General features: G+C 45.4%; 1 protein-coding gene across 2 annotated transcripts in view; it reads right to left on the bottom strand.

Moving 5' to 3' along the window:
* Positions 1 to 1,505: 1,505 nt before the first annotated feature.
* TRERF1 (transcriptional regulating factor 1) overlaps positions 1,506 to 17,040 on the bottom strand; it is a 99,805-nt gene continuing 84,270 nt past the window's right edge. For both annotated transcript variants that reach the window (XM_061478796.1, XM_061478797.1), the window contains 10 exons: positions 15,039 to 15,408; positions 14,384 to 14,444; positions 13,147 to 13,286; positions 12,340 to 12,443; positions 11,108 to 11,183; positions 6,315 to 6,403; positions 4,661 to 4,774; positions 4,227 to 4,415; positions 3,581 to 3,789; positions 1,506 to 2,943 (listed from right to left, as the gene is read on the bottom strand). In XM_061478796.1, coding sequence (XP_061334780.1) covers positions 2,622 to 2,943; positions 3,581 to 3,789; positions 4,227 to 4,415; positions 4,661 to 4,774; positions 6,315 to 6,403; positions 11,108 to 11,183; positions 12,340 to 12,443; positions 13,147 to 13,286; positions 14,384 to 14,444; positions 15,039 to 15,408 — 1,674 coding nt within the window. In that variant the 3' untranslated portion in view covers positions 1,506 to 2,621. The remainder of the gene's footprint in view (positions 2,944 to 3,580; positions 3,790 to 4,226; positions 4,416 to 4,660; positions 4,775 to 6,314; positions 6,404 to 11,107; positions 11,184 to 12,339; positions 12,444 to 13,146; positions 13,287 to 14,383; positions 14,445 to 15,038; positions 15,409 to 17,040) is intronic.

Genomic DNA, 17,040 nt, shown 5'->3' with positions numbered 1-17,040 from the left:
GAAGTCAACGTTGGAGGCCGAAATCGTGCACTTTTTTTTCCTTTATGAGTAACTTCTTTGGTCGTCGTTGCTCTAACATCTTCTTGGCTGTACAATAAACCAGCACCTGATTAATGTCACAGAATCAGGCATTTATATGTGTATATATAGTTATATATACTCTGTTTAGCACAGATACCTGTCCAATGCATGGTATAAAAGTTCCACTGTAGATCCTTTAATACAGAGTTGCTCTTCAGAATCAAGCCCACGTTTCTACTGTATTTCACTCTGTGCTTTAAGTAGAATTCTGAGTGACTTCAATTACCGCACTGTTAAACATTCAGTTTTTCCCCTACCATTAACAGGCGCATCTGAAAACCACATTTCCATTTCCCAGCGTAGCAGCCTTTCTCAGAAAGATCCTTAGAAGCTCAAAATGATACCAGATTGGAAGAGAAAGAGTGGGCTCTGCCCAGTGGTTTCTAACACAGGCTCCTAAAAGCCACCACAAGTTACTGCTCCTGAAAGCCTCCGTTTATTTTCGGTGGGAATTCATCATCAGTGGATCTAGTTGGCAGCATACAGCTGAGCACCCAGCCTGCAGAGCCTGGGTGGCGTGGCCCTTGTAAAAGTAAGGTGTAACAGGACAGGAACAGCAAGCTGGGGAGCCTGCTGACTGGCAGTTCAGGAAAGAAAAGGCGGCTGCCTGACCTCCTGAAACTCACAGGTACAGTAATTGAGAACATCATCCCTTACATCCCAGAGGGAGTGGAATTCCACCCGCTGGTCAACACCAACTAAGAAAAAAAAAAAACCCTTCTGGAACGGCCCCCCAGAGCACTAAAGCAAACACCACATGCACAGGAACTTCACTAACCAGAGACTGAGAAGCGATTTCCATTCTCCTGAAGGGTTGTTCCTTAGTATCAGAAGGTTTGACCTTAAGTAGAAACTTCAAGTCATTTGGCTTCACGTAACTGGCTTTGACAGAGAGGGCACCTCTCTGCCTGATGCCAACGATTCCCATCGGGTTTGAAACTTCTGAACCACACAAAAGTGCTGTGATTTACCCTCATTTTGCATAGTTATACAAGGAAGAAAGCACAAAATAAGCTCCACCTTCTCTCAAGATTCTGCTCAAGATGTTAGGAATGTGGCAAAAAAAACCCAATAAACCAAAACCGAACCCATAAAAAAACCCCAAACGACCCTGAAATCTGGAAGATCTGAAATCAGTCTTACAAAATATTTTATAAAGTTAGCAGTAACTCTTCTAACTGTGCAAAATTCACAAGAAAATCAGTGCTGCTACCTGTGAAAGCTCTACAATCGGTATTCATATTGTGTCATTAAAGGTCCACTCAAACCTAACTCCAATACTTCGTTAATTCTTTCATTCTGCAGGGTACAACTCTTTTGAGATCCTATTTAGAGGACCAAATCTGAAGTCATATAAATGGTGTCAGACACCCAGCATGTGGATCTGAACCTAAGGGAGGAAAAACACTCACGAAACAGCAACATCAACTCACCTTTGCAGTTTGTTTTGCTAAACAAACAGTGCTTGAATTTGATGTAATGAGGACTAAAAATGGCACAAGAGTAACAGTTCATGCCTACAAGTAATAACTGACATGCGCAGAAGGCATATGCTCCAATCTCTTCCACGGGCAAGAATGTCTCCCTGTATTTGCCTGGTGAGAGAGCAAGCTCCTGCGCTGCTCAAGCATACGCTCTCCTAAAACCACCGAGATGGCTATTCAGCAGTGTGATTTATTGTCACAGCAAAATATATTTCCAGTGCAATCTGATTCCCAAGGCAGTGTTCCTGATTCAGTGTTCCCGATTCAGTGTTCCCGTCAGAGGATGTGAACCACAGTACAATCATCTTTCTTCAGTCCTCGAATTAGGTCATTTTAAAATCGGCGGATCAAAACCTCGCTAAAATGGAAGCTCTAAAACATACAGTGTAACCAATGCTTTTGCAAACTGCCTAACATGTCTGCATTAAGGCAAGACAGAACTGAAAAAGGACTGCGATACTGCAGATGATACAGTCACTCCTGTCATTATTTCACAGTTAAATCAGAATAGGTTTTTTTTCCTCCACCTCCCTTAAAAATGACAGCACAAAGAACGTAATTATCTCCTTAACAGAGATGACATTTAGTCTCCAGAAGATGCTGGAGGTGATCCAGCATAGGCAAAAAAAAAAAGAAATGCTCCATCAGAAGTGTGTGAAGATCATTCTTGTAATTGGGGTAAAATGAAACTTGGAAGGAGTTAAAGACTAACGATCCTACCGGGACCATCTGGAGGGAAGTGATAGCAGAACCATGAACTTCTGTAATTAGTGGCCTTGGAAGTTATCAGCAAAATGAGCTCAGATAAAAACACCTTATAAGAATATTTGTACCAATTATTTATTTTTCCTCCAAAACACAAATTAATAGAAAAAAAAAAAGGGGGGGTGGGGGGGGGAAGCAGATTTCTTTTTTTTTTCTTTTCTAGACCTGGATAGAAGGATTATCATTTTCAACAGGTAGTTTACAATCAGTGGGGAATAAAGGAGCAGTCCAGGTTTCCTGATTGCTCCATTCAGGGTGTGCTCAGTAGCTGTCTTTATCAAACAACTTTATTTACAACTCAGCCTCATCCTGCAGTAGATCTGCATCTTCATCATCCAACAAAAGGTCAGCATCCATGACTTCATTCTCTTCCATGACGTCACCCAGCTCCTGAACAACATCATCGTCAATGTCACCCACACTTCCAACATGTTTCACCAAACTCATGTGATCCAGAGGGACCAAACCATGCCCAACGGGCCCAGTAGTTCTCGCAATAGCGGCTGCCGCTTCTGCGGCCACAGCGGCTTTCTGAGCCTTCTGCCTCTGCTGTTCTTCTTGTTGTCTGTGAGTCTTCATATGAGCATTGCGGCTTTTGATTTTGAAAAACACCCTAAATTTGAAAGGAATAAGAAAAAAAAAATCAGATAAAAACGCATTCCTTTTGATGAAGTGAGCCAAAAAAGACTCAACAGCCTATCAGTACATTTGCTTCCTTGTCCTGAAATAGAAGTCAGTGAAGTCTGCAATGCCACGGTGAGAATTTCCGGGACAGACTACCAGATTTATACATCCTGACAGTATCAAAATGGCCTACTCCTACTGCCGGAGGTATTTTGTGGCTCGCGCAGTTGCTTCAGTGTCTATGCACATCCTAATTCTCCCTGTGCTTAGTTTCACAACAGTCCTGCACAACAAAGAAAACACGAAGGGATCCCACATTAGCATGGACAAACTCAAGCACAGAAACAGACAAAAAGTGACCCACTGTCACATGCAAGTGTGTGATGAGGCAGGAAGCTGGACTGTCAAATGCAGACATTCCAGCAGGTAAACGGGTTCAGGAATGTTGGAGTAAATGCTGTGAAGTTTCCAAAACGTCCAGAATGTCATGCTAACCAATCTCTGAGGGTTTTGGTAAGGCAAACCTGTTCTTTTGAGACCATGAGAGCAAAATAAAGGGTTTGCTGCGATACTATTCATCTAGAAAATAAATGGGCAAATGTGATACTGCAGTTCTCTGCACTTACTTGCCACACTCCTTGCAAGGAAAAATCGTCGTTGGGTCGGTCTCCCCGCTTGTCGTGCTGTGGGCAGGTGAACTCTTGATGGAGCAGTACCCGCTCTGCGTACCGCATTTCTGCTTCGTGCCTGCAATGGTGCACCGTGGCTTTGTCACCTGGTTCGTACCCCCGTGAATGCGAGCGTGGCCGTTCAGCGCCTGGCGGGAGCTGAACACCTGACGGAGAGTGGGGTGGGGGAAGAAAGGAAATCAAAACCAAGCAACACCGCGCTGCAGAAAGAGGTATGCTGACTGCAGGACAACCGTACGCATCTAACACGCACAGTCTACTTGGTCAATGCTGCTTGCTCTCACCTATATCCCACTAGAGTTAGAGAAACTTAGTCATAATAAAACAAACCAGTGATACGTCCTATTACTGCAGCTGTACAGCAAAAAGGTAACCAGAGCTGTCACCATACAGTATTTCTGATGATACAACAACTCAGGATTCAGTTTTATATTGCCTGTGTTTTGTGGGCTGGGCTTTAAAAGCAGGCAAAATAATTTGTCCAAAGAGATTCGGGAGATATCGCCAGCCAGGAATAGTCTAAAGCCCTGACTTCACTCGCATGCAACCCCTCCCCCTGCTATTAAATATAACAACCACGTACAGCACCACAGTTTGGCATTTCACAGATGAAGGAGGACGAAGAAAGTGAAAGACTCTGAAGGGCAGGCAGATCTATGGGTCCAACAAGAGGGATAGCTGGTGGATCAGGAGACTTCTGCATCTCCCTTTCTTCCTTTCTGTCTTCTTCGATGTCCTCATCTTCCTCTAACACTTCTTCCTCTCCGCTCGTCTGAAAGTGAGAGTGCGTGTAAGAGATACTGGAAGCATGGTCATAGGCAGACAGTGCTGGATAGCAGGACATAGCACTGGAACAGCATGCTGCTTAACCAAGCCTGCTTCCAGGTTTCAGTACCTTTTCCTCATCCTGAATTCATAACTGTGGAGCGGACCTACATCATCTAGTTCAAACTCCTCCTCAAAACAGGATGAACGCAACAATTATCAGGTGGTATTCTTACATTCTTTTAGACTCACCAGGCACTCCTCTCTCCTTTTCTCTAAGCGTGTTCTGTGTTTCCGTCCCAAACGCAAGATTTTCTTCCAGGTATAGTAGTATTCCACACACTGTGCAACCGTCTTAGACTTAACCTGTAGGTAAGGAATGGCAGAAACAGTCCAATCTCAATGTTCTGCTTTCACTCAACACAATTTTAATATAGAAGCATAGAAACAACTTCATGATCATACAGTCCAACCGTTCCCCCACACTGCCGAGGCCACCCCTAACCCATGGCACCGAGGCCTCGTCTCCACAGTGTGTGAACACTTGCAGGGATGGGGACTGCAGGCCTACCCTGGGCAGCCTGTTCCAATGCCCGAGCACCCTCTGGGCAAGGAATTGTTCCTCAGCTCCATCTAAACCTGCCCTGGGGCAGCTTGAGGCCGTTTCCTCTTGTCCCATCCCTTGTTCCTTGGGAGCAGAGCCCAGCCCCTCCTGGCTCCATCCTCCTGGCAGGCACTTGTAGGGAGCCATCAGGTCCCCCCCGAGCCTTCTCTTCTCCACACTGAACCCCTCAGGTCCCTCAGCCCTTCCCCATCACACTTGGGCTCCAGGCCCTGCTCCAGCTCCGCTGCCCTTCTCTGGCCCCGCTCCAGCACCTCAATGTCTCTCTTGCAGTGAGGGGCCCAGAGCTGAACACAGGATTCGAGGTGCAGCCTCACTAGTGCCCAGTGCAGGGGCACAGTCACTGCCCTGGCCCTGCTGCCACACTGGTGCTGATACAGGCCAGGATGCTGGAGTTAAAAGGCACTAAGAAGGACATATAATATATAATGCAGGCACTGTGTAAGGGAGGTAAGCTTGCCTCCAAACACCTAATGTGCAAACATTTGTTTTCCTTCAGAAGCCTGAAATCAGGTCAGAACAACAGTAATGTGATGCTGGCTTGCGCAAAACAATGCTTGCCTTTTTTAATAAGCGAGAGTCCTACCTCACCAGTGCCCAGTACAGGGGGAAACCCAATATACTGAGTTGGTCAGTATATTCTAAGAGGCAGGCTTTATTTCTCAAAGATTCAAATGGAGAAAACACCACCACCCCCCCCCCCCAGTTTGACTACAACAGGAATACTCTTGTAGAGTAAGATTTTTAGTTACTGTTTTCCAGTCAAATTTGTGGTGACTATTTCATCTTCATTTCATTTCTCTGGGATTCTCTAGACTTTAGTCAGGAAATGACTGAGAACATACTTCTGTAGCTCAGAACATGAAAATTAAGCCCAAACATTTCCTTCTTTATTAAGAGGCTTCAACCTTTTCTGGCACAGAGCTCAATGCCAGTGACTCAGGTACCTTTTAACAGACTGCCAAAGAACACAGAGATGACAGCAGAACGCCATGCTTGTTCCACACGCACAATGCCATCACCTGAGCTTCCAGGTGTGACGATTTTCACATGTAATAACAAGAGGAACAAGTTTGATTTATTTGTTTCTACCTGGTTTTTACTGGTGCTGCAGTTGCAGGCACAGGTACACCGAACGAATTATATTACTCCGATCAGAGTTCTCATAACCATGGCTGGCTCTGTGCCTGCAAGGAGATGGTCTGGCACTGGAGGATAAATGAAGGGGAACAGAATACAGCAAAAAGAAAAAAAACCCAATTGACTGAACAGAAATAACCTTACCATTTTCTGTACAAATATGAAATCTTTGCTGTAGGTGGACAGTGCCTCTTTGAACAGCCTCCTTTCTTGATGGGTCCATTTGTCAGAGCCTTAAAGAAAAGGGTGAACTCATTATAAATGATAAAAACCCACCATCTTTATGCTGACATAACATCTGAAACAGAAACTGGAAAACCTCAAGCACATGCTGCTACCCAAATACAAGTATGGCTGTACTGACTTAGTCCTCAAGTCCATCTAACCAGTATCTGGTCTCCAGCAGCGGCCAAAGGCAGTTGTTTAGACAACAGTAAGACCAGGGTAAGCAAATACAATGCCTCTCCTAAAGTTTTCCTAACCTCTGACCACTTCCAGTGTAGGGGATTTCCCAAGTCTGGTGCAATTTGCTTATTTAGTAATTATCGTTGTAAGTGCTGACCCACTCTTCCTTTCAACCGATTGAACTTCTTGCACCCAAACCATCCTTTGCCAAGGAGTTTCACAGACCAAGAAACCCTTTGAACTCTTTGGCTCGTGGCTCCCTGTAGATTCACTGGAGGACCCTTTGTTCTTCAATTGGAAGAGAAAGTAACCTAATTCCAGTCGTCACCTCCATGCTGTCCAGGACTGCATGACCTCTCTGTAACGGTCATGCAGTCCTCTCATGGCCATTACTGCTGCCCTCTCCGAACCTCTTCCACTACTAAAGAATGCCTATAGATATGAAGGGAGCAGAACGGTGCATAATACTCAACACAGAAGCAATCCAGACTCACACAGTGGTATCACCGTGTTCTCTATTCTAACATTTGACTTGGGTTTTTTTTTAGCTGCTGTAAAATACAGAGCAGATGCTTTCATAAAACTAGCATTGCAATCCCAAGGTCTCATTCCAATTGAGAAGTATCACCAACAGAGCTCAATTTTATACGTAAAGCTTGTATTGCTTATTGCCATTTATGCCACTTTACAATCAACTGCATGGAAGCCACCTATTATTTTATTCTCTGCATCGTAACTCTTACAAGGTGCTTTTGCAGCTCTTCACTTGCGTGGCTTGATGCAAGACACTTAAAACCTCTGTAACAGAGGTCACAAGTAGATATTGCAGCAATGTGCAGTACAAAGTGTTTTATGAACATTTAATGGAAGCTGAACATAAAACTTTCCAATATTGTTATTCTGGGTCTGCTTCTCCAGCCTAACTGGCCATGGAAATGTGAAACCAACACCGAGATTGAAATGAATTTGTTCTTCCTCAGTCTTAGTCAAACAGAAGGAACACAAGACTGCTACACTGCATCAAAGCAGTGTCCTGTTGGTACGAGTGGGCAGCATTACGTACATTAAAGGAGGAGATGCAAGAAGCTATAAAGCAGATGCCTTTGAAATGACTTACACCATGAGAAAAGTCTCCTTCAGTCTGTCTGAAAGCTCCTGAAACACGTACAACTTTTATCCAGAGAAATCCCTAATATTGCTGTCCAAGTCACCGTTCTCCACAGACATGCTTGCCTCTGCACTGAACTAAATTAACTTGGGCTTGGCACCATGCATGGCACTGAACTCTACAGGTTACGTACGCCTATGCAAAACGCACAGATTTTATTAGCTGCAAGTGTTTTGTTTCTCAGTGCCAGCTCTCAGGCTCGCAGTCTCGGAGCAGGTGTCTCACTCCTCCTTCATATGTTCAAAACGACTAAATTAACTTCCCTGCAACCTGTTTTCTGCAGGCTTTCCCAGCACATATTTGTAATTTCCACAGAGATTTACACTAAAGCTCTGTCCAACGTCAGAGAAAGGCACTGGCTTCAAGCCAGTTTTATTTCTTCTGTTACCACCCAAAGATCTTTCTGCTGACACACTGCCTCGCCATCTCTCCCACCCTGAACCACCATCATTCCTTTCTTAGGCAGCTTGCCAGTGATTTGATATTTCATCCCTTTGGGCAGGGGCAAATGCACTGATTCAGTCCAGTGGCCTGCTCTACTATGCCGAACTAGAACTCCAAGAGGCATAAAACCACCAAAGTAGAGACTTTAGGCTTTGGCAAACTTCTCTAGTCAGTCATGCTCTCCTGCCTCTGCCCCACTCTCCTGAAAAATAAATACTATAGAATCATTTCCATGAACTAATTTTATTGTGCACCCATGGAGGATTCAGGCCTTACAGCATTTCCCCAATAGCTTTGGTATTAGCAGAGGCCCTTGCAAGATTATGCGGGTTAATTGGAAGTAACCTAATTAATAGAATAAATCCTGTGTAGGAAAAGAAACAGAAGAAAAGCTGTTTTTAACTCTGGTTGCTGGGAAACCACTTTTGCTCTTGTTAGCTTGAAGGAGATATAGAGAACGTGTATAGAGAGAGATCTGCAATGCAGCAAGGAAGAATTTTGGACTTTGGAATACGGATGAAATTTGAAAGCTCATCTTTACGTTCAGACATTTATCGTACACTTTGTTTTACAGGCCCTGTTGTCTTTGCACTGCATCACTGACTACAGATATCTTCTACAAATCTGGGGGCTTTGGACCCAACCTGTCAGTTCCAAGGGGGCTACACATGCACCCAGGGAGTCACCCTGAGAGGTGGCTCAAATCCATCACATACAGCATACGCTGGGTCTGATCCACGCTCGATCCCAGCAGGTATAAGAAGGTTCCAGGCTGCCTGAAGCACATTATTCCAGAGACCTGCAATTCTCTCTGGAGAAATTCCACTCTTCAAATGCAAATACTGCAAGTGTTTGCCACAGTGCTCCTCCTGTATTAGATACATGTTCCCTCTCTTCCCTAGAACACCATCCTGACAGATGGCAAAGCTTTAGGACAAAGAGATGAGGGTGTTCTCCCAAGAAGCCCTGGGCCAGCATGCCCAGCTCTCTCAGCACACAACAGGAAAGCCTCAAGTTCTACAGTTCGCTTCCCTCACAAGCCCACAGGTTTCATAGGCAACCTATTCGCTTATACCCTCATCCAAGGGCAATGCTAAGGATGAATTTGGATTGATTGTGCTATCAGTTAATGCTCACGAGTCAGTGCCATGCTCTGTTTCCGTGATTTCACCTTTAAACGTGGTGACAAGCGAGAGCTGCAATTTCTGAGTGTGGAGCAGAAAGCCCAAAGAATTAACCCACACAAATGCCACTTGGAGTTACATTGAGCTATTCATGCACCAGATTGCAAGAAATTCCCATATGCTCAGGTGGCTGATTATCAACCACAAATGAACCATTATTCAAGACCTGCTGCATGGTGCTAGAGCGAGGCTGTCAATGCAAGTTCCAATCACATGCTGCATTCAAGAGCATTAGAAAGTAAAGCTTTGTCTTGTTATTTTATGGTGCTTAAATCCAGACTGGTGAGATTTTGTTTCATGCTGTGATAAACAGAATCAAACTTCCTTTACTGCTTAAGGAATAGGAATACACTGATGTCCACAGGTCTCAGCGCTAGGTAATACGGATCAGCATCATCTCATTTAAAAGATTAAACAAGATAGCCTCTCCTGGCTTCTCCCTCCACCTTCTGAAACTACTTTGAAGGCGCTTCAGTAAAGACTGCTCCTCCTCCTCTGCCACACAGGCAGAAGTGTCTTATCTGCTCTGCTAATTAGATTGCTCACTGAGGATGAGGCTGCCGTGATAGCTCCTCACCTTCCTGTTCTCATGCCCTGGACTGCCTCACACATGATTAGGTGTCATCTCTTCGTACAAGAGACCCCTGTCAAAGCTCCTGGCTGATGCCCTTCTCCACCCACGCCATATTCACCCTTTGGACTACAACAGAGCTATTATCAAAGGCACTAAGCATGTCCCCAAGACAAGACCCAAAACCCAATCTTCACATTCATTCATTCACTCTCATTATCAGCTGCCATCAAACCTGTTTCTGTTCTCGTTCTCAGGCCAAGGGGTTAGATTGTTGCTTTACAAGAGAGTTCTTGTTACCTGGGAGTCTTCCCAGTGAGCTGCTACAGCCAGGAAGCAGCTTGTCTCTATACTTGTTGTCACATAATGACTGGAACTGGAAATGGGTATATTACAATGACCACCAGACTTTTGGCCTGTTTCTTGTTGAGCCTAAAACTGGAGGTAGTCTCAGGTCTCTTATGTAAAACCCTGTTCTGGGTGTCCAAGCAGCAGTTAGCTACCATGAAGCATTAAGCAGTAACATGGAGGGACTTTTCCCACCTATGCTTAGGTGATGTAATGTAAGTCCAATGGCTTAACATCACCTTGTGTATTCCACAGAGCACTTCTCCTTCATCACCAACACGTAGTTCCTGTTGTGTTTGTTAAAGAAGTCACCATCCCAGACCTCTTTCTTTCTGGCTGAATCCAGAAATTTGGTACTAAAACACTAGCAAGAGTTACAGCACTGCCTCTTTGGAAGGATGCTCATGATTATCATATTCATTTATTCACCATGACCTAAGAAAAAGAAGGCATGATGGCAGATGTGTATATACCACAAAATGGAGCTCTTCCTGCTAGTAAATTACGATCTACTAATAGCAGCAGTGTTAAAAGGAGTTTTAAAAGAGAGGGAAAAAAGTGACTCAAGGCAGTTTCAAATCTGTAGAACCCCACTCAGCTACATGGGTGCCAAGTTTCTGTACATCATCGGACAGGCAAAACACTTCAAACCTGCCACAAAGGGCTTCAGAAGTACCACTCAGCACAGTCCACGTCACCTCTCTATTAGATGCTGCCACCCCTGTGCGGAGAGTGCAGCGTGATCCCATGCTCCAGTCTGGAATTCCAGCCTTGGACTCTAGATACCAGCAGACAGAGAGAGCACAGGGAAACCTACCAGCGTAGTGGTAATTTGCCAAAGGGTGACACTTCAATCTCACTGGCTTCCTCAACAGCAGCTTCTCAAGAGTAACCTAAATGAAAGAGCAGGGAAAACCAGAATGAACAAATGCAGTCAGCTGTGGCACACAGCTGCATTCAGAAGACTATTTGGTATGAGGCTATGAATTCATTTCCTCCTTTTCTGCCACACAAAAATCGCATCAAATTACTCCAAGGCCCATTAACAATGTACCTCACAGAGCACCTAAAGCACCCCTGTCCTGCCTCAGCACAAATGTAGCCGTTACTCAGCAGCTTCCAGCTCTTCCCTCCCTTCTGCTTGCCGCATACGAATATGTTTACAGTGCTGATAATTAATACTAACATTTAACGGTTGGTTTGATAGCATTAATATTTATAGCATAAAGGCTTTTAGAGCATCTGTTAGGTCAACATCTGTAAGGAAGGACAGCAAGTGTAGTTAATCCTCCTTTGGATCAGGGAGACAGATGATCTGTGGGTCCCTAAAATATTTCCTCTGACAATGCAGACATCCCCCCCTCCTGTATAGCAAATATCACATCCTGACAGTAAGTTTAGCCTCCTGTCTCAGACCCAGCTAACAAAGCCTAAGGAAACTGGGACACAAGCTAAATCCCACTGTATTAGACAATCCTATGAGATTCGTTCCAGCCTTGTGTTCTGATGCAGCTTGTTTCAAATTGGCTTTCCAGGAACCAGCTCAGGGCCTTGTCTTTCCCTAACGCTGGGCAAAACGCATGTTTTTGCCCTACTTAGTAACATTCCCATCACTAAACTAATGCAAATATCTGAAATGCAGTATTTATATGAGACCTGGGTGCAATGACCTCACAGTTCTGAATAAATAATTAGCTATGACTGCTGCTACAGAAAAGGGTTTTTATAAGGGCTAGGAGAGGACGGGCTAAGCTCTCTGTGACCAAAGAGAAAGCTTGTGAAATCTCGGGGCTGGAGTAAGTACTGGGACACATTCAAAGCCCCAAGGCTATAAACTAAGTAATCTTATCTATATGAAATATACAGTAAGCCTTCAGAGAGGCACTGCTTTGAAATTTAAATTTATTAGAGAATGAAAGGGAAAAGTCATTCACTGCGAATCAATCAGAAATCTCTTTTTTATATAACCATAGCTAAATCCATTTAATAAAGCATGCTAATTTATCTGCAGAAGAGGATCCTATCTCCCCTTTCAGCTTCTTATCTTACCATAATATCTCCTTTTGCTTCAAAGAGAGAGTGCAAAGCGTATTCTGAGTTAGTTCCTCCACCAGGTAACACACTGGAACAGCTCATATTTAAAAGGTCTTCCACTGCGAGAAACAAGTCAGCATTTTACTGTTAATACACTAGCCTGTTAGTCAAACACCCAGAGCCAAGGATTCTGCAATGCCACTCAAAAACAACAGAGTTTGGGGCAGCAGCTTTCATATTCTCTCCGCAGCACCTCACCTCCTGGTTTTAGGATCTCTCACTGAGGAGGGGACGTGATGGGACGTGCAGAATGCAGTCCCTGGGATGGGCCAGGCTACTGCAGAGCCAGAGACCTGGCTGTGAGCAGTGGCTTGCCAGGCCACTGGTGCTGCTGTGCCAGAAAGGCTCCAGCCAGGGTGGAGAAACAGAAATGAACCGTGCTGGAAGGAGGAACAATCTCTGCTCAGGACTGGTAGAAGCTGCTGAGCCTGTCACGTTTCCTCTCCGTTACAGTCACAGAGCAGCCCCAGGAGCTGCCCCTCATCTGTGACCTCTGCCCTTACCAGGCAGTTCAGCACCCAAAACCACCCCAAGACACCACTTCCCCCTTGGCTGCCAGAAGCACTTCATCCTGACCTCGCTTTAAGTGGCACCATGTCATTTGTTACTCGGAACCTGTAACAGGCAGTTCTGGTCCCTTGCTCTGCATCCTCAGTACTTAATACTCTCTCGAATGTTTTATACAGGGTACAGGAGAAATCAATGTGAATTTCTTCAGCAGGCACAGGCTGATGTGCTTCTAAAACCAGCAAGTCGTTGTACCTCTTTGTTGGAAGACTTGGTTCTCCAGTTCTGGCCATGGTTTCCAAACCAAAGTAGCCTTGTGCACATCCTTCTCCATTAGCAACCTGTCCTGCAGCTCAGGAATGTCAGCCTGGAATCTGGACCCGATATTGATCCGTCTATAAGGATAAATAAATAAATAAGAATTCAACCACACAGAAGTGCAGAAAAAACACCCCAGAAGTCACACAGAATCACAGAATCGTTAGGTTTGGAAAGGACCTTAAGATCATCCAGTTCCAACCCCCCTGCCGTGGGCAGGGACACCTCCCACTAAACCATGTCACCCAAGGCCTCGTCCAACCTGGTCTTGAACGCTGCCAGGGATGGAGCATTCACAGCCTCCCTGGGCAACCCATTCCAGTGCCTCACCACCCTCACAGGAAAGAATCTCCTCCTTATATCCAACCTAAACTTCCCCTGTTTAAGTTTGAACCCGTCACCCCTTGTCCTGTCACTGCAGTCCCTAATGAAGAGTCCCTCCCAGCATCCCTACAGGCCCCCTTCAGATACTGGAAGGCTGCTATCAGCCTTCGCTTTTGTTTCCAACTAAACTTTTATTACACTGGCATGCCAGGAAGTTGTGTCAGACTGCTTTACGCAATGCTTGACTCTCAGTGGGGTATTCTGAACAGAGACAGAACTGATCTCTTGGGGGAAACTAAGGTTTAAATACATAACTTAAACTGTACCGAGACATCCTACCTTGTGGACAACCCAAGCTAGCCTGTATGCATGCTGACTAGCAAGAAGCTTAGATGCCAGATCAGTACCTTTCATCGAGAAAGGCACTCTTCAGCAGAAACAGACATTACTATGGAGGGGCAAGCCTGTTTGCAGTCTGACCTGGGGAACCTACCAGGTAATGCCTCTCCAAAGCTCCACAGTTAATACCTATCTATCTGTCTAAACAACAGTATTGGATCAGTGTTTGTGTCCTTCACGGCCCTTTCCCACCCATCGCTAACTGCTCTTTCACCTTCAGTGGCTCCCATCAAGCCTCTCCCAGCATCTTTGAGCCACGGCATCTCCATCTCTCACAGCCACTTTGCTTCCAGTGTCCTCAGCCATCATCCAGAGCAGCCTTAAATACACCCAGCCCAACGTGATTTCAGGCAGTTGAACACTACCTGCCTGGTTCAAAGCACTTAAGCCACACGCTGTAGTCTGGAGCTATCTATAAAGGCAGTGACAAAACCAATATGGCTTTTCTTACGGTTCAACAGTCTGTTCTCCAGGCCCAGGCGTCACAGGAATGACACTTCCATCAATACTATCTGAAACAGAGATTGGTGCTTGAGCTTAAAAGGGTATTCTGGTAGCGACGGTACCACTGCTGACGCTCCGCCAGTGCAGTGGATGCACTGCCACTTCCCCATTCACATCAACATTACTCCGGTCTGTTGCCAAAAATTACCCTTTATCAACATTTAGGCAGAAACTGTCGACGTTTTTAGAGAGGTACCAGAAATATCTCAACTTGTAGCAGTTTCTGCTGCCCTGATCATGTGTGATTAGACACCTTTTCGTTCAGTGCTTCGTAAGAAAATACTTCAAAGGAACCCCACATCTCAAACCAGATCCAGTGGCCCAGCCACTTCAGAAGGCCCAGATGTAACGATAGCCACGGTGGCCCCCTCCTGAGGCACACCACACTGAAAGATCACAGCCTTACTTGCTGGTTAGGCTCCTCTGTTCACTTTAACACCGCCTCTACAAAATCCAAGGCAAAAACCCCAATAAAGACGGGCTTTTCCTGTGAAGTAGCTGTACCAGCCATGCATGTGAGTACACATGAAAGTCACTAATGTGGGAACACCACAAGAGCTGGTATTTACTACGTGCTGCCTCCCTGCAAGCGTAATACTTACTAGACTGACACAGGAGTACCCGTGGAGTAGGTGTCAGTGGCGTAAGGGGCAGCTGAGCATGCGAGGTGCTGTGAGATGACGTGATGACACTGCTGAAGAGACCCGACCCTTGCCGAACCGGACTGAGCATCGGCGGTGGAGTGTAGGGGGGCAGCTCATGCGTCCGGTCCAGCAGATGGTCCCCGAGGACACGGGGAGAGCGAAGCTGACTCTGGTACAGGGTGGCACCCGAATGGGACATGCTGAAGTTGCAGGAAGGAGGAGGTATGAAGAGAGGTTCGGGTCTGTGCCGATACTTCTTCTTGTCCTGCAATGGTTTGAAGTTTTCTTCCAATTTTACAGCACTTGGATGAGGTTTTTTGCTGATTTCCTACAGGAAAACACGCAGAACTTTAGTATTTAGGCATGATTAAACGTGGCTTGCACATAGCTCCCTACAGCTCAGGAAATGCTGTTACCACCAGGCACTTATTCACATAAGCCTGGGTCAATACATTATCTAGCGCTACACAGAAACCTCAGGGGAGTGAGGAAAAGCAGGACAAGTCACCCTCCCCTCCCTCAGCAAGCCCTTTGGGTCAGGGTAGGGCTGAGCCACAGCCACACACGGAGAGGCCGCTTCCAGCTCTTGAAGGTGTAGGAAACAGCTCTCCCAGCCCATGAGTCTCCCACGCCCTTCTTCAGCTCCAGCAGAACACCCTGGCCACTTCTAATTGCACTGTCGCACAGCACACGCTGGCTGCGGGGAGTTACTTCATTACCCAGTCACATTGTATTAGAAACTTTAGATGAGATGCTTTCCAATGCATTTGTTTTGTTTGCCTGGGAAGGACACATGAGCTCAGTGAAATTACTGCAGGACTCAGCGGCAGGAAAGGAAGAAAAATGTCATAAATCCAAATGCTTTGCCTCTTATCACTGCATTCCCATCAGCCTGAGTACAGTCCAGCTGCAACAAATCTTCAACTTAACTCTCTGCTCTTTCCTTGGAGGGAAAAGGGGAGTAGATGTCCATTTGGGAAACACACACTGTGCCGCGCCTAGGATTCTAGAATATGAACGTTTGAAAAGTCATTTAACAATAAATCCTTAAGAATCTGCAGAAGCAGAATGCACGGGATTTGTGCGAACCTGGAATCTGGATTCCGGGGTGGGTAGGGACGGAACGAAACAGATTCTCAGGCTGTGCTTTAAGAACACAAAGAGCTGGGAGATGAGCACGGTATTAAAGATACTGCTTTCAGGTGTTCCACAGGAGATCCTCTTTAGGATACACTTGGGAAGTGGCAGAAAATTAGCAGACGGTTATTCCACAACGTCTGCTTCATCGGCTAAATCCCACTACTACATAAATTACTGCAGTGTATGTTTAGACAGCATAAATCTTTACGCCACGGGTGATTCTTGAGAATCGCGTTCACCCAATAAAAACCATGTTCTAGGAGCATTAGCACTGTCACCCTTTATCCCTTCTGTTAATAGGTTGCAGCTTGTGGACATGTTTTTGATTACAGAGGTCCTGTCCTCCCTGTTAGATCATGGCTGCATCCTCTCCAACAGCTGTTGACATTTTTTCTCTCTAAAAACAAAAAAAAAAAAGGAGCTAAGTTTGGGAAGAGTTTTCCTTTTGCAGGAAAAACCCCGAATGCAGCTTTACAGAGCATTTTGTTGCTAAGGGCCATTCAGAACAGTAAAGGGGTGAGGGTTACACAGAACCACGGACACTGCTCATGATGATGTTGAAAGTTTTGTGTCCATAAAGGAGAAAGAGGGAAAAACCCCAACTCAAACCTAAAAAGAGAAGGCCAGATCCAAGTCTTTGGGTAAGGGCTCATTTTGTTCTGCTCTTTAAACGTGAAAGAGCTGGTACACTCCTTTCTCACTAGTGTAAAACTAAGTAACCAAGACAACACCCTAGAAGTCTCGTACTGCCCCGTCTCCTATGCTGCTTCACCTACAGTATACCTTACCCTCAACGTGGTTATACCAGCAAAAAAGATCA

The sequence above is a fragment of the Pezoporus flaviventris genome, unplaced genomic scaffold (assembly GCF_033815535.1).
Source record: "Pezoporus flaviventris isolate CSIRO_AGI_PZ_B2104156 unplaced genomic scaffold, CSIRO_AGI_Pfla_v1 ptg000132l, whole genome shotgun sequence".
In the NCBI taxonomy this organism is placed as follows: Eukaryota; Metazoa; Chordata; class Aves; order Psittaciformes; family Psittacidae; genus Pezoporus; species Pezoporus flaviventris.
The sequence above is the reverse complement of the archived record's forward strand: the minus strand, read 5'-3'. Positions and strand labels throughout refer to the sequence as shown.